General features: G+C 42.2%; 1 protein-coding gene across 7 annotated transcripts in view; it reads left to right on the top strand.

The window, feature by feature from the left end:
- LNX1 (ligand of numb-protein X 1) overlaps positions 1-21,870 on the top strand; it is an 80,950-nt gene that overhangs the window by 38,881 nt on the left and 20,199 nt on the right. For 5 of the 7 annotated variants that reach the window (XM_062607054.1, XM_062607064.1, XM_062607075.1 and 2 more), the window contains 5 exons: positions 7,598-7,839; positions 9,493-9,648; positions 15,103-15,258; positions 18,156-18,358; positions 21,062-21,433. In XM_062607054.1, coding sequence (XP_062463038.1) covers positions 7,598-7,839; positions 9,493-9,648; positions 15,103-15,258; positions 18,156-18,358; positions 21,062-21,433 — 1,129 coding nt within the window. The remainder of the gene's footprint in view (positions 1-7,597; positions 7,840-9,492; positions 9,649-15,102; positions 15,259-18,155; positions 18,359-21,061; positions 21,434-21,870) is intronic. The other 2 variants (XM_062607084.1, XM_062607098.1) reach the window with 1 other exon arrangement.

Consider the following 21,870-nt stretch of genomic DNA (forward strand, 5'->3'; position numbering starts at 1 on the left):
TACTTCTAGTCAGTAACTTTCCTGTGATGACAAATGTTTTTTATAGTAATCTAGGAGAAAATACTGATTAATAAGCTGACTGCAGGATTTCACCCTGGTCAATTCTTCATGTTTATTGCTTGAAGTCTACTCCTGCTCCACAAGCCTTACCTTTAAAAGCAGCATTGGAAGAGGGAGAAACCATAGCAGCAATCCAAGGCCATGCCTTATGCGAGCAGTGGGAACAGGCTGCTGGTGCCCTTGTGCATCCTCAGAGCATCTGTGTCTTGAGCACAGGTGGGGAAAAGGGCAACAGAAGATGAAGCCACAAAGTTAATTGTGAATATTAGCTTCTCTAAAGTAGTAGTTGTGTTATGCACGATACAGAAGCAGTGCTAATCCATAAAAGAAATTGGCATTCCCAGCTCATATGCTGACTTGCCTGTCTAAGCTGTCTCTAGGAATTTACAGCTCCATTCTCCTGTATGTAAGACAGCTGTAATTTGTTAGAATGGTTTAAGACTGGAACTTGAAACCATGCTTGAACCTTGAAAAGAAAAAAGTTGTAGTTTCAAAATCATCAGCGACAGAGTAGTGGCCTGGAAGAAGTGTCAGGGGAGGGAGAGAACATGATCTGGACCAACAATTTGTGCACAGTCCCAGCACCAACTGGGATCATTGCACAATAATCCCAGTCATGATTTTTGCCCACAATTGCAGGAGACTGGTATTTACCAATTTCTTCCAATTCCCTGTTCCCATGATAGATGTTAATGGGCCTTTAAAAGATTTCATAATAGAAGCTGATGATGGTGGTTGAAATACAACTTTTTGCTTTTTAAAGAAAAGGGAAAATACGCTTAAACATGTCCACATGTTACATGATATTTTGGTAGCATGTACATGAAATTTAAACTCTGCAATTTATTTGAGAGTAAAAATGTGTTCCAAGTTCTTTCAACTCTCCTGAAAACTAGTAGGAAATCTGAAGATTCCTCCCTTCCCTCAGAATGAGCAGTCAAATTTCAAATGGGGATTTGGTTACCATTGAATGCTTGTTCAATTTGTGTCTGGCACAGTCTGTCTGTCTGTCAGTAGTTTTGGGAACTGTGGGGTCTGAACTCTGAACTGCAATTCCAGTTTTGCACCAATGCAAATTACCTTCGAGAGCCTGTACCAAAATCACTAGCAATGCTTGAGTTTCATTCTCAGCAATCAAGTCACAGAAATGGGTTAGCTGATGACTAACACAGTAATTATAAAGAAAGCGCAATATATATTTTCCTCTTATGCTTAGCAAACCTATTTTTTTAAACTGTGGGAACTATGTCTTTTTTCTGGTGGTGCACCCAAATTCGTACAAAATAGCTGATGTGGAAGTGTAAGTATGCAGATACCCCTGCACACGTTCTTTATATAATATACAAATAGATTTTGTTTGACATCATCACAGTGCAAAAGCATTTTGAAAATGACAGCCCTTCCCTGGAGTCAGATCTTTACAGATAAGATACAGCACAACATTAGGCTTTGCTAGTAAGATAGTTTCAGAGTTTGTTAAATTACGATGGCTTCATTAAAACCAAAAGCATGACAAAAACATAGGAAACCATAACAGGGATATACAGAAATCAAACTGAAAAAAATATGTATTTGATATTTCCTGTCTTGTGGGAAAGTATTTAAGCTAAGTAACCTTAGCTTAAAGAAATAAATGTTGAGGACCATTATAAATATTTACAGACTAGTAATGCAGAAATACAGAACCACTAAATCTACTATGTGTTCATACTTCAGCAAAGGCTTCTGGTTGACAATAGAGAGCAAATGACATGTGAAAATCTCTCTGACAGCTAGCCAGAGAACCCACTTGCCTCATCTGAACTATCATAGCTATGTCCATGTTGACATGGAGAACAGCAGTGATTGTGGAAGAATAGGATGGAGTTGCTCATCCTCAACACTTCAGAGGCAGCAGGGATCAAGCCTCTACCAGCCCTGATGCTCCAGGTGTCAGGAAGCTGTCTCTAAAAGGCTTTTGTTTATAGAGTTATTGAAGTGAAAAAGTAATAATAACTGGGACAATTTCCCACTTAGGTGAAAAATGAGCACACTTTTTCCCCCAGAAAAAAGATGTTAATCCTCTGACACTGGGAGATCATCATGGAGAGGATACCCAAGTGCATCAATGCCAGGATACGGAACAGCAGTGGTGAGCATCTAGAAATACTGCTGACACTATGAAATTCAAGTGCAGGTGCTGAGAACAGCCTGTTTCTAGTTGCATGTCTAGACAACTTTTTTGCAGCCTGACTCAGCAAATGTTGGTTGGAAAATGTAATCAGGAGTTAAAACTTTGCTTTTTAGATGCTTCATCTGTTTCTTTATGAATATTGAGGAAGGTTTAATGCAGGCGGGACCTTCCTAGCCATAGTTGGTGGTTACCGAGTCTTGAGGAATCCTCTTGACATGACACAGTTCTTTATAAAAAGCAGAAAAGGCAAATGCAGTAAAAAAAGGAAAAAAAAAAAAAAGAGAAAGAAAAATCAGGTTCTTATTTATAAGGCTTATTTTGTACACAGCATTTATGCTGCGGTTAATCCTTACAAGAACTCAGAATTACCAAGGAAAAAAACACTGCTGTTTCAGGATTGATTTTCGTGTATAGCAAAACCAAGGAATTTTGTACATAGGGCCAGGATTTACAGAAGCCAGATTTCTGAGCAAGGATGATACAGCATCACTGGGTGTAAAGAGCAGCAGGGTATTGGTCACCTTCACTGCTGAAGATATTGATGTCTTTGGCCTCTTAAACACTGGTATGGTTGATCTGAAAGAGAGATTGTACATTTGCTGCATTTTAGCTTAGATCTGTAACATGGAATTTGATTGGCGTTTAGGTGCCTCACTTTTTTTTTAGTTTTGGCTTTAGTTTCAGGTACACTATTAGCAAAAGTAATATCAGAAGAGCTGGTGGCATCTCTGCCTGAGAACTGACCAAGTAGGTTCACTCCCTTGTGACTTTCAGAAAGCTTGGGAGTTTAGGCATTTGGCCTGAAATCTGTACGGTTGGTATTTGGGTTATGTTTGGGCTATAGTCACAGCTGATGCACATGCTGTGTGAATGACTCACATGGGGCAGGAGTTGCCAACACCTTTCTGTGAGTCAAGCCCTCCCTTGCCAGGTGCGGTAAGAGCCTCTCACCAGGGTCTCACAAGTGAGGTTACCAGCACCAGGTTATCCAGGACACTCCTTGTTGGTTGCCTTCTCCGTCAGCCTTTCCACTGGATCAGTTCAGGGATACTAGAGCAATTGTGAAAGTTTATGTGATGGGGTCAGGGTGTGATACACACTGTTGATACTTCTGGTCCATACTTGTGACAAGCCCAACTTACACACGGATGAAACTGTTTGCAGTGAGGGCATAGCTGAAACATACTTGTCTACCCCGATCTTGGTTTAGCTTTGAATCAGCGATGACAGCCCATTATGCAGTATTTTCTTCTGCTGGGCAATCCTGAATGCTTTGTATACATTATTCTTAATTGCACTCAGACAATGTGTCTGTGCATTAAAGCAAAACGGCACCAAAGTCTAAGTGCACTGGAAGTGAGGTTGGGAAAACACTACTTGAACTGGGCAGGGAGGACTTCTGCTCTGTTTATTTGTGCCAGCCCTGGCTCACAAGCACTGTCACTCTCTAGCTTCACTTTTTTTTCCGTTTCCTGCCCAGGAAATCAGGTGTGAGACAGGGAGAAAGAAGAATAGCCTGTGAAGTGACACAGATAGAAAGCAGGGAGTTTTTAAAAGAGCAAATGCATTTAAAGTATACACATCCAGTTTCTGTCTGTGATATTGTTTCATCTAGATCACTAGAAGTGAAACAATCCACTCAGTTGTCCTTGTTTGTGTTTTGCCTTTACATTTTTCCCCTGTGTCAGCTTGGGTAATGGAAATCCTTGAGGTCAACCTCACTTTCAGGCCCTCCCTTTCTGTGTAAGTAAGGAATGCTGCAAGGAAAACGCATCTCTGTTTTCAAACCACTGTTTTTATTTGATGTGGAAATGATCCATTAGCCTCGAGTTTGACTGGAGCTTGTTTTTACAAATGGTAGCACCAAATTAAGGCAGCCATGGGGTTTTGGGTCTCCTGGCTCCATCACTTTGGATGTGCTGCTCCTGAAGCTTCCAGTGCAGAGCCTCCCTTGCATGCAGAGCAGGGCATGGAGCAAGGTTTGCCCTGCAGCTGATGATGTTGGTGCCAGCCATAATTGCAGCCCTGGGTAAGGTTTCAGCAGCCACTGCTGCCCTCTCACTGCTTGGTGGTTGGCTCATATAGCCAGGATTTTGTATTTTCTGCTCCATAAAAGAGGCCAGTCAAAGAGAAGAAACTATTTTCTGAGTTTCCTGTACACACCTAGTGACACTGCTTTAATGACATGAACTGTACAACACACGTTACTCATGTCTGTTTGTCTTTTTTGGTTTTGGCCCTCAAATTGTTTCAGAATTGTACGGCTGCACAGATGTACTCACTGTTCAGTGTGACTGAGAAGAAACATAAATCTATAGGTCACCTTAGCCACCAACCAGTGCTGGGTTCACTTTCTGACTGGCCTATGTTAATCAGGTATCCCACTCTTCCAGCTGTAAATCAGGCAGCTGATTAATAATCACAGTGAGAGAGATAATTAGTACTGGCATGTAGCTGTTTTATGGATCTTTCTTTTCTGGGAGCCAAATCCAACCATATGGAAAAATGTAGCTGAGACACTATAAATATGATTCCACTTACACAGTCATCTCTTCTGTTTTCTGTTATCACAGCAGTGTCAGCACAAGGAAAACAATGAAAGTGAAGAGATGCTGTTGCAGATTTTATTACAAGTTTGAGGGCTTGAGGCTTTTTTTTCTTCTTCAAGGACACTGTGTTAATCTGAAGAAAGAGGGCCTGAGTTGTGTTCATTTATGCCTGCCACAGTTATTTAAGAAATAACTTCAGTGCTCATACTTGAAGAGTTCTTGGTCCCCTTTTAACTATTTCTGGCAGAGTAAGAAAGATGTGCCTTGTGCTTTGTATCATGATGACTTGTCTTCTCCAATAAGCCACATCTTAAACTGTGTCAGCTCTCTCTGCATTCAAAGTAACCGTCTGCTGTTCATTGCTGTTGGATTGATGCTGTTAACTGGGCGTCTGCAGTGCAGCCAGCAGCAGTGAGTGAGAATTTCCACAGAAAGTGAAGGCTTTAGTAGTGAAATGCAGATGTGCACCAGGCAATGGATGAACCCATGCAGCTGGCAATCTTTGGGGCAAGACACTTCTGATCTTCAGGTTGATCCTCATGAAACCCACCAGAAATAAAAAAGAAAGATGTGTGTTTGAGGACCCATTCACAAGGCTGGTGCTCTGATATCAGCTGCTGAAACTTTACCAGCGTGGTGAAAAGAGAGGCAAACAAAATAAAATGTAGAGTAGGAATATCTCTTATATTCTGAGTCTCTGCAGGACATCTGTAAGACAAAGATTGTCTTTTGAGAACAGCAAACAATTCACTTCAAAGCCGTTTCTTTGTGTTCATTTCATTGCATTAAATTTTTAAACCATTTTAAAAACTCTTTTGTTGACATCCATAGGCCAGATTAGTAAATGTGACCTTACTGCAAATGGGAGATGTCAAGGACAGGTTCCCAAAATGCTGCATTGGAGAAGTTTAGGTAGGCTGCAAGAGGGAAAGGCCTTTGTGGTTCTGCTTCCTGTGAAATATAAAGGAGAGCATCCTGCCACAGTGTGGGATACTCAGGGGGTGAGGAAGTCACACCTCTTTTTTGGGAAGGAGTAGGAAAATGCCTGCTGCAGTGGAGGCAGGAGAGCTCTTCCTTTCTGTTTTACACAATTATTGTTGCACACTTGTCTTGGAATAGGTGCTCCAACTAGCTTTTTGTTGGTCTTTTGGAGTAGTTGACCAACCTTCTCTTCCATGAGGGTACTTTCTTTTGAGACATCTCAATTTGCTTGTGAAAGGTTTCAGAAATAATTTCTGCCATAGCCATTCCCATCCAAACTTTAAGGCATGTACAAAACCTTTACACAGTTGCATCAGTACAATACAGTTTGGGCTTGGGAATTTTTTCCCATTTTTAAGAGAAAAGTTGTCAGAAGTGATATCAGTTAAACGGTGGTAAATCATAATTTAGTGCTAAAAACTATTTTTGATTCAATTGGCTCTCATAAAGCCAATACCATAAGAGAAATTAAACTGTTGCTCTGAAGCTGATACAGAGAGATCTGTGGCTCGTTTTCATCTCATCTTTCTGTCCCAGGAATTGCTTCCATAAATCATTTCTCTTCCAAGGCCTCTGTTCAGTGTACTTCTTTTTCTGACATTTAACCCACTAGCGTTGTGTACTGTATGTATTATGCATTGCCTTTTGTGCATGCCATATATTATGAAGAGCTTCTATCCCTAAGGGTTTCTGCAGCTATTTCTGTGAGTTCGTCCTACAGGGCACTTTCATGAAAGTCATCAGCTAGCCTTTGCTATGAAGGAAGAGATAACAGTAACTGCAAGTAGGGCGAGCTCATTAGATTATGATTGAAAGGCAGATTTTTATTTATTTTAATGCAGTGAATGAGGTTATAGAGGGCGGGCACTGGGCAGAAGTGGTGCTGGAGAGAAGTCGCAGAGAGGTGTTGTGGTCCTTCTGCCACTCTGTGTCTTCAGTTATTTTATAGCTTTAATTAAATACTGACTTATCAAGAGCACACACTGACCTTTAATTTCATTCAAGTGACTTTCTTCAGCAAATCTTAAGAAATAAAAGCCATGTGTGATCCTGCCTTTGCTGTTTAGGATGAATATAGAGCAGGTAGCTGGGACTACGAGCAAGCTGTTTCAAAGTAGGCTCCTAATTTGCCTCTTGCAATTCTGTATCTTCAGCTTTTCTGGGAACACGCACCAGAAACAAGGTTGTCACTGCAGAGGCTGAGTCAGGATTTAGGGTTTGGGTTTTTATCCAGAACCTGTTTGCCTTGAGCCTGCAGCCCTTCCTTCATGTGTTACATTGAAGAGCAGACCCTGCCTGCTGCATGGAAGACCACAGCAATGTGCTCCCAGTGTGACTGCCTTGGTGACCGAAAGTTTTTTCATGGCACAGGGCTTCCTGAGGCACCTTTTGTTTCATGAGCAGACCTGGAGAAGCTGTCAGACCTCACCCTGCTCTCCTTCATTGATGAGAAACAAGGGAGAAATTACAGTCTGTAACCTCTGGCTTAATTAGCCATCTGTTATTATTGTCCTCTTGCATTCATAGTAATTATCTATGCACAAGGCTATACACAAGGCTGTGGCTCTGTGTTTTCTCTTGACCAGCAGTAGTCTTTCCATGTAAGGTGGTAGCTTAGCTACTTTGAAGGACAGTTTTCATTCTTCTTGATTCTGTGCGACCTGATAAGATTGGCATCTTTCCCTCTTGTTAATAAGCATCTGTATTTCATCAACCCCGTGATCATCAAAGTTTTACTCCAAGTGGCAAATTATTTTGGCACCATATAATTCCAATAAGTATGCAACATTCAAATACAACTTGTTATCATGTCTTCTTTTCCTTCCCTTCTTAGATGTAAAGGAGCATCCCACTATGGCCTTACCAAGGAAAGGAAGAGGCGTTCCCAAGACTGCTCTCCAGACCACGGCTCCAGCTTGGCAGTAGCTGCCCTGGGCCCTGAGCTCTCAGCAGCTGCAGCCATTGCCTTAATGACAGATGAGCCAGGGCTGGTGAACCCAGCCTTCAGCCCCACCTCAGAGGACAGCCAGTCGGGTAGCAGCCCCGGAGACCTGCATCGTAGCAACCGAAACAGAAGTAAGAACTAAAAGTGATGGTTTCAGAGCCTGGTGGCCTCTTTCAGCATTTGTCTTCTGTGAAACATATGTTGTTGGAGGCTTTAAAACAGAAAGAGAGTGTGAAAGCTTTAATTTTACATGGATTATCAAATTGCACAGACAGTGGCCCAATAGTTTTGAGGTGAAAACCAAATTCGCTCGGCCAGGGGAAGCAGCAAGCTGAAGATGGACTAACTGCACACATGCAAACCACAGGGCTTAAGAAAGATTATTTATGCAAGTCAGATCAATTGGAAGAGTAAATGGCATGTGTGACACGATGGAGAGATGGTGTAGCTGTGTAATGGCTTCACCAAAATACGGTGGCCCAAGTAACCCCCATAGACTGTGCCATGGGCACCTACCCCAAAGCCTGCAGTGAGCTGTGCTTGGCAGTTGCCAAGAATTTTCAGGAAAACAAACCTTAGGAAGTGCCTTGGCAGCTTAGGGGATATTTGCTAGCTTCCCAGGGAGGTGCAGCTTGGAGGAGCTGGTCCTGCTGAAACAGCCACAGTCAAGGACAGATTGCACCAGAAAACCTTGCCTTGATCCTTCTTCACCCTACTACACTGCACCCAGCTCTGATGAGTATCATATTTGAAAAAGATGGCCTGACCAAAGGCAGACTTGAAAGCATTAGCAGTGAGTTCAGAGCTCGTATTTGAGGCCTCTGAAGCCAAAATGAACAGCCAAACTGAATAGTCCAAATGAATAGCCTGAGATGAATTTTGCGTTGCACCAGTTGCATCTGGGACAATGGGTGAAGGGCTGAAGAAAGACTTGAAAGTGAGCAGTGCCATCATCTTGTGTGCATGGGGTTAGAGAAACAAGGAAAGGGAGGGGGCGAGAAGAGAACACCAGAATGAAATTAAATCCCACTAGTTTTGTTGAATTTAGAGGCCGCAGTCTGGTTTGAGGGAATGTTTTATTATTAGATTACAATGTTTGGCTAGCACGCAGAGCTTGAAGAGGCAGAACAGCCACGAAGATATCCTCAGCAGGATGGAAAAAAGGGTAACATTCTTTGAAAGCATTATGACCTTTTTTTATATTGCCTGACACAGGTTAAAATGTGACATAGTTGGTCTATCCCACCTGATAATTTCTGAATCTCTGACATGAAATTGTTGGCTATTGCTGGAGATATCCTTGGCTCCCCCTTGAAAGCATTACAGGGTTTGAGGCAGTAGTGTGAGGTTTGGGTGGTTTGGTTGGGTCTTTTTTCCAAGAAGAATTTTAACAACTTCCAGCATTTTGGTTTTGTTTTTTCCTTTCTGAGGTTCTAGAGTTTGGAAAGAGCTTCTCCTATCTACATGCATTTTTCACAGGTTTGTTGCTGATTCTGCCTCGAGTGAGGATTATTCTCTCCCAGGCTACCACACTCACAGGAGATTTTTGTGTGTGGCTGGTAAAAAACTGCCAGGGAAGTTGACAGTGCCAGGGTGTGTGACAGAGGTAGGATAATTGTACCCAGATTCAAGTGGGTGCAACCTTGGAGTATCAGCTGGAGTCAAGGTGCCAAGGTGATGTGCTGTTGATCTTATGCCCAGTTGTATGGCGGTGGCTGCAGGAATGAAGAGGTTCTAGCCCAGCACTGCTGAGCTGTGTTGATCTGATTTTCCTGCTGTTGCAGCTCGACATTTTGAACGCTCCACTATCAGAAGCAGGTCTTTTAAAAAAATAAACAAGGCATTCAGTGTTCTTCGGAGGACAAAAAGTGGAAGCGCTGTTTCCAACCAGGCTGACCGGGAAAGGGAGGCTGTTGGAAACTCTACTGCTGGAGAGGAAGGTAATGCTTTGTTTTCCTTGTGTTATCACTTAAAATAGGTAGGTAGGGGACCCTAGCCATGTGGGAACTGAATGTCTGTGACTGATACGCCTTTCATGTGGTGGGCTACACATGATTAAATAAAAAAGAAAAGTTAATCTTTCCTTATATTGTTGTTAAAAAAGCTGTTACTGACTGGCAGGCAAGAATGCTACTGGGGTGTGTGAGACCTCATGTAGGTCTGTTCTGGAAACAACCTGCGTGCTGCAGCCAGCCCAGTATCTATCATGTGGGATGTGGGATCTGGGCGTCTGGGATCTATTACTGGAGCTGTCATTGATTTTCTCTGTCATTTTGTTCAAGAGGCTCCATCAGCATCTGTTTGTCCTCCTAAAGTAAACGGATCACAGCAATCATATATTATAGGAAATTCATGAGTTTTTGGTTAATGTTTATGAAGCACTGAAAATTCCCAGTGGGCAGAGGGTATGAAAGTGCAAAGGACTGTAATTATTCCAGCACTTCTGTGGGACCCTGGGTGACAGACTTGTATTACCTCAGCCAGGCAGGTGATGAGGTGATGAGGTTTGCTCTTAAACATGGGGGAGAGACAGGTTTGTTTGACATATTTCAGGATGAGGGGCCTGGCAAGCAGTAAAACACCATTTGGCATTCTCAAAGCAATAAGCAAATGTTACTAATTGCTTTGGACCGTAATTATGAAGCCAACATTAGCATTCATTCATCAAGAGGAAGTGATGATAGAGTGGGAATCATTGTCTTAATCAAGGTGTTCACTGAGCTTATAATTCCATTGCGTGAAGTGCTCACGTCTCTTCCCAGATGCCCAGAGTAAGGGCTTTAAGAAAACAAAATACCCAGCTTCCTTTTGCTCTGTATTTCAAGCTGTCATTGAAACCTATGCAAAACACGGAAAGACAAGAAGGCTGCCAAATTCTGTGTTTAGGCATCATTATTCTTGAAGTGGTGCATCAGAGAACAGTGTTCAATATTTCTTCTGCTTTGTTTGCTTCTTTCTTCAGGAGAGGTTTACTACCTTGTTGTGTTCTTGGTACTCGCTCTCCTAGTCCACACACTTGTTGATGTAGCCATAATAAAACCTGATATTTCAAAATTGTGAACTTTTCCCATAAAAATGATGTGAATATGCTCCTTGGCCTGGAAACACCATTGTTTTAACTAATTAATTAATAACTTTACTGTCCCAAATATTTTATCATTTTTCCTCAAGTAAAAATTTTCAAATAAGTTGTCTACAGCTCTCTTTGAGCAGAAAAATGTGTTTCTCATTCACTTACTTACAACGCCAATTCATTGTAAGCAAATGCTTGCCCGTCCTAAGCTGGAGTGAAATTCTGCATGCCTCAAGTTCATACTTTACAAAAGACACCTCTTCAGAATACAGAAGGGCCTCTTCAGGGGCATAGACATTTTCATGAGCACTTTTTACCTAGGTTTATATATTACATGAGTTCCACGGAAAGCTTGGCTTCATGTCCAGAGTGCATGGATGATCTGGATGCCAACACTATCTACCCAGTAACCCAGTGCAATCCAGACGTTAAGGAGGAGTGAATATGACACTGACGTTTACATTTCCAGTAGAATGCAAAACACCATTGTCATATATTTAAGGGACATACAATGGGGCCCTGTAGTGGCAGTCATGCCAGGGCCCCAGTGACAGTGTCAAGATTCTCATTCTCTCCTTGACTCTGCTTGTGGTTTTATTTCTCTGCACCAAGAATGCCTGTACACTTCCAAATATATTTTACTGCACTGGAAAAAACAGGTAGGCATGTAATTACTTAATGAGCAGTTATTCTTATGTATGAGATCACAGAAGCTGTGTTCCTGAATTACTGTATTAATTACATTAGCAAAGAACGTATTTTGATTACACAGTTCTGGAATTTGGTCTTTAAAAAGTTCATGCAAGTAACTCACAGCAATACAAGTACTTTAACAAAGGTCTCTACTCAGTCCTTTGCAACAGGTACTTTGCGTAACAGCATCTCAAAGGCTCTCTGTTTCTTTGTGTTGGAGAAGGAAATGAATATATTTCTTTCTGTAGCAGTTATCATCATCCTGTCAGCTGGAAGCATGTTTCCTTCTTTGGTTCTGTTTTTTTTTCTATATATTTTTAAATCCTCAACTGTTCTGAGCAGTCTGCAGTTGGACTCTTGGTCCAACTGAGATGCTGGTCAGACTCTGGGGATAACTGCAGAGTGCTCTGTCCTGTGCTCACTAAAGGTCCAGTCCAAATCCACTGTAGAAAGGAAGACTCAAGTGTCTGTCTCCCCACTGCCACTCTACTCTCCTGAGAATGGCAGTGCTCCTGTGGGTGATGGTTCCTGGTCTTGGAGATCCCCACACCCAGTGTGAAAGCTGTTGCAGCCTTGCCCCAGGTTTCACAGGTTCATGTCTGAGACCACCTGAGAGCACATCTCAGCCATGCCATTGCTCCAGATCAGATGGCACCTCACCACCTCTCTTGTGGCTCCTTTCCTTCCCAGGGTCAGTCAGTGCATGAGCAGAATAAAGCTGAGACTGTGCCAGCTTCACACCGGGCACCAAGTGAAATATCCCCTTCTTGCTGATAACCTCTTCTTGATATAGGAGCTGTCAGTTCAGCTGGCAAAGCTCAATGTATGATAGCCCATCTGTCCCCAGTTTTCCAAATCCACTCATTTTAGCTCAAATGTCACTGTTTAATCTGTTTTGCCTATATTTTGGTCAAAGGAGCTCTGTATACCTGTGTATTGGCTCTCAGCATCAGCAGTACTGATGTCAAATTAGCTATTTGCCCACTGAAGATTATGCAGGGGCCTTTAATCTGAAGTGCCTTTAATCTGAAGTTGGTATGTCTGTTGGGCCAGTTCTCAGCTGCAGTGTGACTGTGAGGGTCCATGACAAAATAATCATTCCTGATGTGGGATTAAAAAATTGTTCAAATATTCCTGATTCTGCTTAACTTGAAGTTGAATGCGGTACTGGTTATGGAAAGCTCCTTTGCTCCTCAGGGAAGCTGAAAAATAAGATGTATAATGGCAAATGTGCTTCTGTTATCATTACAGCGGACAAATTGTTACAGTCTAATGCTATCTTATACCTGAAGTTGGTAGCAGTCCTGCACTGTGAAGAGTACTTCATGATTTCCATTTAGACCCTATGTTTTGATTGTTTAAACAATGTCATATACACCCATTTTGAATTTAAATGCTTCAGGCTTTCTTTGTTCCTCTGTTTAAAAGCTTTGGTGATATTTTCATCAGAGAACTGGTCAATGTCCAAAATGAAGACAATCTTAGAAGAGAATGGAAAGTGCAGACACTGAAGAGAAAGTGTTTTGGTGAAGGAAGTGTTAAGATTTTCTCATTTTAATAATTTGGTAATTTTTGTAAGTAACCCATGCAAAGTATTTTCCTGTAGTGCAGCACCCAAGCTTGCACTATCTACCTGAGAGTTATCTCTGTAATAACACTTAAAACTAGAAATAGTGTTCCACATCTGAAGTAGAAGTTAGGAAAGTTTAAAAGAGATGGTTTCATTCTGAGACATGAGGGAAGGTGACAGAGACATCCTTCCAGCACTGGTGCATTTAAGACGTAATATCTTCTGACTGGATCTACTAGTGTAAATGACCTTGACAATCTGCTAAATGATAGAATATCTCCAAGCAAAGACTGCTCCAGCGTTGCTATGCTTGTTTGTTTCACGGTGGTCTTAGTTTGGCATTACTCTCTAAATTCGCTTCCAAGAAAGACTAGAAAGATGCATACTCTTTACCCAAACCAATCTACAAATGCAAGTTATAAACCAGTTGATGCTCAAGGAGGGAAGAATTTGAGAATGCAATTGCAAAAATCTCTGTACAGTTTTACAGTACAAGGGAGCTCTGCTCCTGGTCTTCAAAAGCGTTCATCAGTTCCATCCTGCAGTCAAGCCGTTGTAAAATAAATTGAATTTGTGATTGCTTGAGGATGTCAGATATTGTTCAAAGTCAAATTCATTCTTCTTAGTCTCATGGTGGGTGCAGTTCTACCATCTGTTACTTCTTTGCAGCCGTCAAGGCCAAGGCAGCCCTGTCAGGCACTGGCAGGACCACAGAGCAGACTCTTCTGTTGTATGGGTGTATCTCACCCCTACTGTTCAGTCTGAGCCTTGTTGTATTTTTATATGTTTGTATGTATATATGTATAATAGATAAATACTTCAATGTTTGACAAAGGTACATAAAGGGAAAGAAAGTAAGTGACACACTAATGGCTCTGGGTATCAACCATTTCATGGGCTTTAGGTTCTCTGTACGCAGGAAAGAAAGTGGCATATCAAGCCCCAGCGCAAGACAGCAGAGCCCAACCAAATTGTGCCTCAGGAAAGCTGCACCCTGCAGGGATCCTGTGCTGTTCCTGTTTTCCTCAGATTTAATTCAGTTGCAGTTCCAGTTTCCCAAAACAGCTGTTGGAAACCTCACAGGCCTGGTTCAAAGCACTCTGCCCTAGGATGATGAGCCAGGCAATTTCCAGAAGAGAAAGATTTGCTCTGTAGCATTTCCTCCACTGCAAACTGATAAACTTTGCCTGCTGTAGATAAGATAGCCACAGCTTTTTTGAGACACATTCAACATTTTAGTTATTCTGGGACTCCTTTGGTGAGATGAATGTTCAGAAGCCAGAAGAGACATTAGAGCTGGCATTGCCCCCTGCATCGGACCAACATCCCTGCAGAATTAATGGAAGGCGTTAAATCAAAATGATGGCAAACCACTGGGAGAATGAAATGCTAAATGAAAAGCAATGGGGAAGGAAGAGTTGTAGAACAAAGTCACAAACACAAGACTTTTCCAAGAATAGGTTACACAAGATCCATTTAAATTTGGTGACCAGGTGCTGGGAAGCATGAGTGTGTCCCTGCAGATGGCTTTATTAGTGTCTGGCACCTCACATCAGTCAGACCTTCTGATCTAAATAAGGACTTGCAATATGAGACACCAAGTTTTGTTTATAGTGACCTTTGATTAATCTGGACTCAAGAGTCATAGCAAACATTACACAGTGCTTTGTCACACTGGATACTGGGAATGAAGGCAGAAGTTATCCTGATGGCAGCAATGTCAGAAGAAGCATGGTGCACAGAGAAGTCAGCTGAAACCTGAGCACTGAAGGAACACTACTATTAAGTGTTATAAACTGTGGGGATAAAATATTAAGCATACTTAACATTTGGTATTACGATCTCATGGACACTATCCTAATGAGCGATCAGTGTCCTACATCATACCAGACATGCAGAGTTTACTGTGTAAAGCTGATCTCTCCAATGTTACTTGTTACTGTAACAGGATGTGTGAAAATAGCAATAAAATTGCACACTAATATAAATAAAATATTGCTTGAGGGAAAAGCTCACACAATCTTTCTGAATGCAGATGACATTTTATTATATTGACAGATTCAGAATGCTCCATACAACCCCCGGTGACAAAACCACAACACTCTGTGGAAACACCTGCAAGAATCACCAAAAACAAGACAGAAAGCTTACTTCTTTCTAGATTCAGCAGCTCTTCGATATTTAAGGACTGGAAATATAAAATGGTAAAGAAAGGTATGCAATACTCCTGGGTTTTCCTGCTCTGGAAAACCTGATCAAAGAGAATGGAGAATTCTAACTGAAAGTATAAGGGAAATGGGTCTGTGCAAACTGATGCTCCAGCCACACAACAGGCTGGGTATATGTGAGTGGTACAGGCCTTCAACCCAGTTAGAGTCCCTTAAATTTGGCTGTTGTATGCAACCATTCACTGTATGCAGCCAGGTGCTAAAACAGGGTCTTCCTTTTCTGGGTATGGTATACACCTTAGAAAAATTCAAGTTAAAGACACTGATTTCCAGGCATGGCTTCATCTTGAAATAGGCTTGGTAGGTTTTGACCAATCTGCACGCAATGTATGCAGACTGGTGAAAAAGTGATTGTGAATTTTCTCATTAAAAAATATATGTATTTACGTATTTTATACCTTTAGTTTGTCAAGCTTAGTGTTAGTTTATCAAAATAGACATTGGCCTTTCACTTGTGACAGTTTAAGTTGTTGGTAATAGAAACATCCATGTATGTTTCTGGGATGAAACAAGAGGCAAGTCTTTAATGAAGAGAACAGAAATTAAGGGATCATGGAGTTGTTTTGGTTGCTTGGCCCATCTGAGGAGAAAATGGTATAATTTATTAATTATATTTACTGCAAAGGTGGTGAGGCACTGGAATGGGCTGCCCAAGGAAGCTGTGAATCACAGAATCATAGAATCATAGAACAGTTAGCTCCATCCCTGGAGGTGTTCAAGGCAGGGTTAGACAGAGTCTTGAGTGACATGGTTTTAGTGTGAGGTGTCCCTGCCCATGGCAGGGGGCTTGGAACTTGATGGTCTTAAGGTCCTTTCCAACCTTAACTGTTCTATGATTCTGTGATGCTACATTTGGTAAAATAATCAAATGAAGACAAAAGGTGAAGCAGTACATCTGTTATGAAGAGAAATCTTAGTGACTTGCAGACTGACAAGAAAAATATCTTGGAAAGATTTGTTCTGTTGTAGACTGCACACTTTGGAAAGAAATTGAGGATTAAAAAAATCTTCTAAATGAATCTGCCTAAAGTCATATTGAAAGTCAGCCAAGTGCCACTGCAAGACTTAATAAACCAGTTAAGGCATTGTTCAAGATGCAAAGGAACTTCTATAAACATCTTGTTCACTGACACATTGCTCTGATTTTGCCCTGGGATAATCACAGACTAAAATATGAGAGTGTCAATAGCTTGTTCAGTCCACAGTTCTCCATGGTCAAGAAATATGACCAGGTAATTCCTTTAGAAAAGCTTTCAGAATGAAGTACGGGAGAATGAGTGCTTGTGTCAAAAAGGACAGTTTGTTATAACATGAGGTGAATCATGCAATAGAAAATTGAATTATTTCCGCTATAGGACTGCTTTGGTAGTACTCAGAATATACAGAGATATTTACTTACATTGTTTCTGTGCAGATTAGATCTGGGGATCCAGATTATCATTTGCAATTTTACATAGAAATATCCTTATAACCACATTGAGAGTGTAAAATGTACACACCCTGCTGTAGAGATCAGGCCTTTGGTGATTTTTGAGCAGTACTTGAATCATCTGACTCTAAGCACCCCACTGAGATGCCAGAGTTAATTGCCTCTTTCTTCTAACATAGCAGTGGAGAGAGTTCAGCACGTCCAGGGATGATTTAGTGGTGAAGTGGGTATCATTACCTTTGGGTGCCCACGTGCAATAACGGAAGAGAGAAAAAGTAGATCTTTAAACTATACATTTAGCTTAAAGGCCTGAATTTAGATGGAGTCAATCCACCCTTCAGGCTAGAGAGAACTGCACAAGTTACAAGTTGGGCAAATAGTGTTCAGATAATAGCGGAGTACAGGGAAAATAAAGGACCTTCCATTCCTGAGACATTGAAGTTGTGTGCAAAACTGAAGTAAACTCGTATTATCATAGAGGCTGCTACTACAAGAGTATAAACTAAATGAATACTTGGATATGAGTATATGAAGGCTATATAGATGACTAGATAGATTTTTATTGCCTGTCAACTCTGTGTAAAACCACAAAGTCGAAGTCTGTGCTACCGGTAGGTGCTTTTGACAGACGTGGAAGAAGACAGCTCCCTGCCCTGAGGAACATATGATCAAAGAAGTGGTAAGGGATACAACATGGTGTTTCTTAATACTTTTTTTCCTGTTCTTTCTTTCTGTTTGCTCTCTTCCCAGAGGTTTTGGTGTCTTGCCGTTTTATTGTCCACTAATTCTGTAGTAGAAAATATTTCTCCTCTCTTGGATACTGCTCTGTTAATTTTCATCTAACACTTCACCACTATTCAGTAACAGTCACTGTGGTTTCATTTCTAAAATAGGTACTGAAAAAATATTAGCACTTAATATTTTTGACTTGCAGGTTTTTCATATGAGTGCTGGATTGGACCTGCACACTAAAAATTCAAAAGCTTTCTCTCACTTAGGGGGAAACTGCTGTGTGCTTTGGTTTGCCTGAGAAACTTTAACCTTTCTATTAGCTGAAGGTAAAGAAAATGCTCCCTTGGATGTCACGAGCCAATCACCCAGCCCTCAGCACCAAAAATGGTCTCTGGTGACTAAAAATGTATTTTGTTCCCTTAAAATATTAGCACACGTAACTCTTTTAAAGTACATTTCATTTGTTTGGATTACATCAAAGATTTACGGCTGTGTTTTGGGGAGGTAAGAGGGGGAGAAGGAAGTTTGAATGTGTTAATTAAAAGAAGATCCCTTCAAGTCTGCTCAGCAAGTATATGTGTCCTTTCCTCCCCACTTAGTAAGTCACATCCATGCATACAACCTAGTTTGGATAACGGGCAGGTGCTTGAAGTTGTGCAGTACATGTTTTAACAAACCAAAGCTGTGATGTCAAATAAATACCTTGAAATGTGCATTTCCAGGTTTTCCCAGGTTGTATCACCTGATTCCAGATGGGGAAATTACCTGCATTAAGATCAACCGTACCGATCCCCATGAAAACCTGGCCATTAGGATTGTGGGAGGCAGTGAGACTCCTTTGGTTCACATTATTATACAGCATATTTATCGAGACGGGGTAATTGCCAGAGATGGAAGATTGCTGCCTGGAGACATGATACTAAAGGTACAGTACTGTGGAGGTACAAGAATAAGATGCTGTAAGTCAATCCTGAGATGAGATTTGCAATGTGGCTTGTTTGTGTGGATAGAATAATGCATGCAAAAAGACTTTCAGCACCTCTGCATGCTGTGATGATTTCATTCATTTCAACAAAGCTTGAGGCTCATGGATTTGTTTATTTTTCCCATTCACTGCCGGGTCTCTCTGCTATCTAACCAAACATGGTAGCTCCAAAGTGCAATGTAGCACAATAGACTGCTGGCATTTCTGACCCACTGGTGCAAAAGATTTTTTCTGAAAGCGGAGGCTGGGCTTTTTGCCCAGTTTGTTTCTACTGAACTGTGGGCTTAAATCATAGTTAGTGAGGTTACCGTTGCCTTACATCCCACTTACACCAGGATAGGTGGCAGGGGCCTGATCGGGGTTAAGTTATTTCAGCCTCCTCTGTATGAGACACTGCCAGATCTATTTTGAGAGTGTTGTTCCACCAGCAGCCACAGGTGAAATCTCTAAGATAAAACTTGAGCAGCATTCAGGCATTAGCTGTTGGACGCTACTTCTGCTTCTCTTTCTGTAGAAATGTATAGCAGGTGAACAAGAATTAGGCTAGATGTTTAAAGATCTTGTATTTTATGAGTGGTTGCTTCAGCAATAGCTTCTGAATAGGAACTGCACTCTCAGCTGCTCCAGTGACTTGAAGTTCTGCGAGGATGCAAAATTATATTAATGCTTCAGTCCTTAGAAGAAAAGATTGATAACAGAAAATACTAGTTCCTTTTCTTGCTTTGATCTTGTGTAGTTGGAATGCACAGGTATATTCACATTGCAAAACAGAGATACAGCTGCAGCTCACCCAGATATACCTCAAGCAACTTAAATGATCTAGCTCAAATTTTGGCGACAGTGAGGCCAGAGACTGCAAAGAGCTCAGCATAGGCTTTCCAAATTACAGGTGAACACTTGGACATGGCCCATGGGTAGACTTCTGCTGGTACCAAGGCTAACCCATGTGGCATTTTTGGGGTAAGGCTGCAGGAGCTGGAAATAGGGTGGACTGCAAGGTCTGGCATCCATATCTCAGGGTCATCTTCCAGGTGTGACTCTGGATGCCCGTCTTTCTGCCTGCTCTGGCATGCCTGGCTGATAGGGTTAATGAGTAGGCCTCCCAGCCCTACTGACTTCTACAACATATTCCATGTATGTAATTATTGAGGATACAATCCTTTGAAGTTCAGAGCACCACCTGTAAGCCATCATGCTTTCCTAGCTTTTGGTGACTGCAGTGGTAGCTGAGGGCACCTGGGGGACACCAGGGTTGTGACATGCATTCTGTTTTATGTCTGACAGACCATGGCCAAAGGGATTTTTCAGGATCATGATGTGGGCATACTTTGCTCTGGCAGTGTTTAAACATACCTCAGAATAGTGTTCCAGGGGTAGCTGGATGGATGAGTGTCACCCAGTCATGTGTTCTGGGGAGGCTTTTTGTCCTGGTGCCAGCACAGAGCTGCACAGTTAATGGCATCACTCAGCCAAAACTGTTCCCCCAGGGCACATTCAAACTGCAGTGGGAAGCTGTGGTTGCAGCATGGAGGGGCTTGGCAAAGCTCTCCCTGGCTGTGGCTAGCTGCCCAGAGATTTAGGAAGGATTCCTAGCAATTCCAGCCCCATGCTGCTGCAGGTCATGCTATTTCCAGTACTCAAGCTGGTAACTTAAAAGTGGTTGAGCTGTGTTTCTAGGGGTGCAGTCTCCCCATCATACTGCAGCAGGGACAGCCCCGTCATGCCCAGGCAGGCAGTCCGCAGAAGCAAATGCCAGCTGAATGCTTTTGTCTGTGCTGGGGAACATTTCTGTTGCACTTTGGAGAGGTTTGTTAATATTTAAGTGGTTCAACCTGTGCAGTGTAAAACTACATGAAAATAACTTGTCTGATTCGGGTTTTCCAGCCAGCAGTGAATGACAACCTTGCAAAAGGTCTTCATTTAGCAGTGATAAAGCGCAATGCCTAGTCACTCTTACACACATGGGCATGACAGGATTGACTGGAAGCTCTTCCTTTAAATCTTTATTCCCCCCCCCCCCCCCCCTCCAAATTAAAGAAGTGGCAGTTATGCAGTTTTACTGCCATACGAGATAAATCTTATTAGAAAACACTAAGAAACATAAAAAGCCCAATTCTCTGGTGTGGTAAATCAGCATGATTACTAGCAAATATGCAGGGCATTTAAACTTCTTCTTGAGAATCTTTTAATCATTTTAATTAGAGATTCGTTAGGTGGGAACACTTTTTACTGTACCTAAAAGAGCTGGGAGATAATGAGGAAGAGAAACAGCAGGAAAGTGGTGGGAGTGAAAGGAAAGGCTGGCAAGGCTATTTGAAATCAGAAGCTAGTGGAATAAAACTAAGATATATGAAAGGATATTGGAGCTTGGGAAGGAGCAATAATAAAGCTGAAAAATAACATGTATGTCTGGAGACTATCAGGAAGAAAGGGGAAAAATACAGGCAGAAAGTGTCTGTACAGCACGTCCTTTCCTTGGGGGGAAGAGTGTTCTGCACTGCAAACTTGGCCTCCTGCGTGACACAGTTTGAAATAGCACATGTCATTTTGTATGAAGACATCTGTGTAAATAGAGCTGCCTTCTCCAGTGCCAATTCAAATTAGACGGTCTTTCTGCTGCTGATTTACGCTTCTGTCTTCCAGGTGAATGGCATGGACATCAAAAATGTGCCTCACAACTATGCCCTGTCAATCCTGAAGCGACCGTGCCATGTGCTCCGACTGACGGTGCTCCGAGAGCAGAGGTACCGGTGCCGAAACAGTGGACTTCCCCTTGATGCTCACTGCAATAGGGATGACAGTTTCCATGTTGTGCTAAACAAAAGCAGTCCGGATGAGCAGCTGGGAATAAAGCTGGTCCGCAGGGCCGATGAGCCAGGGGTATTTATTTTCAACTTGCTGGAAGGCGGCGTGGCTGCCCGTGATGGACACCTTCAGGAGAATGACAGGGTGCTGGCCATCAATGGGCACGACCATCGGTACGGCAGTCCAGAGAGTGCAGCCCAGCTGATACAGGTTTGTCACCACCATCTTGACCCCAGTTTCTGAACTTTGCAGGAACCCAGCAGTGTGATTTGTCCCACCCATTGCAGAGGAGGGGCCAAACTTGGTGTGTGTGTATTTGTGAGAGGAAAGGAGATGTGTCAAACACAGGTGGGAATTTAAAACTCTAAAAGCTCCTTGGTTTCGCTTGTAGGTGCTAGGGTGAATATGGGCATGGACTCTTGCAGTGATGCCTGTTACCATCAGGCTTTGTAGTGCACAGATCAAACTCCCATGCCTTCCGTGCATCACCAAAGAGTGATTACATCTGCCAAAAGGCAGGCCAGCCTGCACCTTGGAAGCTCTGGGTCAAGCTGAGTCCTTGCTCCTCCAGCTCAGAAGGAGCCACAGTAATTCCTGCTGCAACCCTGGAGCGAACCAGAGCAGCCTAAGGCTATAGACAGCATGTT

The sequence above is a fragment of the Pezoporus occidentalis genome, unplaced genomic scaffold (assembly GCF_034315485.1).
Source record: "Pezoporus occidentalis ecotype Australia unplaced genomic scaffold, CSIRO_AGI_Poc_V1 ctg1, whole genome shotgun sequence".
Classification (NCBI taxonomy): domain Eukaryota; kingdom Metazoa; phylum Chordata; class Aves; order Psittaciformes; family Psittacidae; genus Pezoporus; species Pezoporus occidentalis.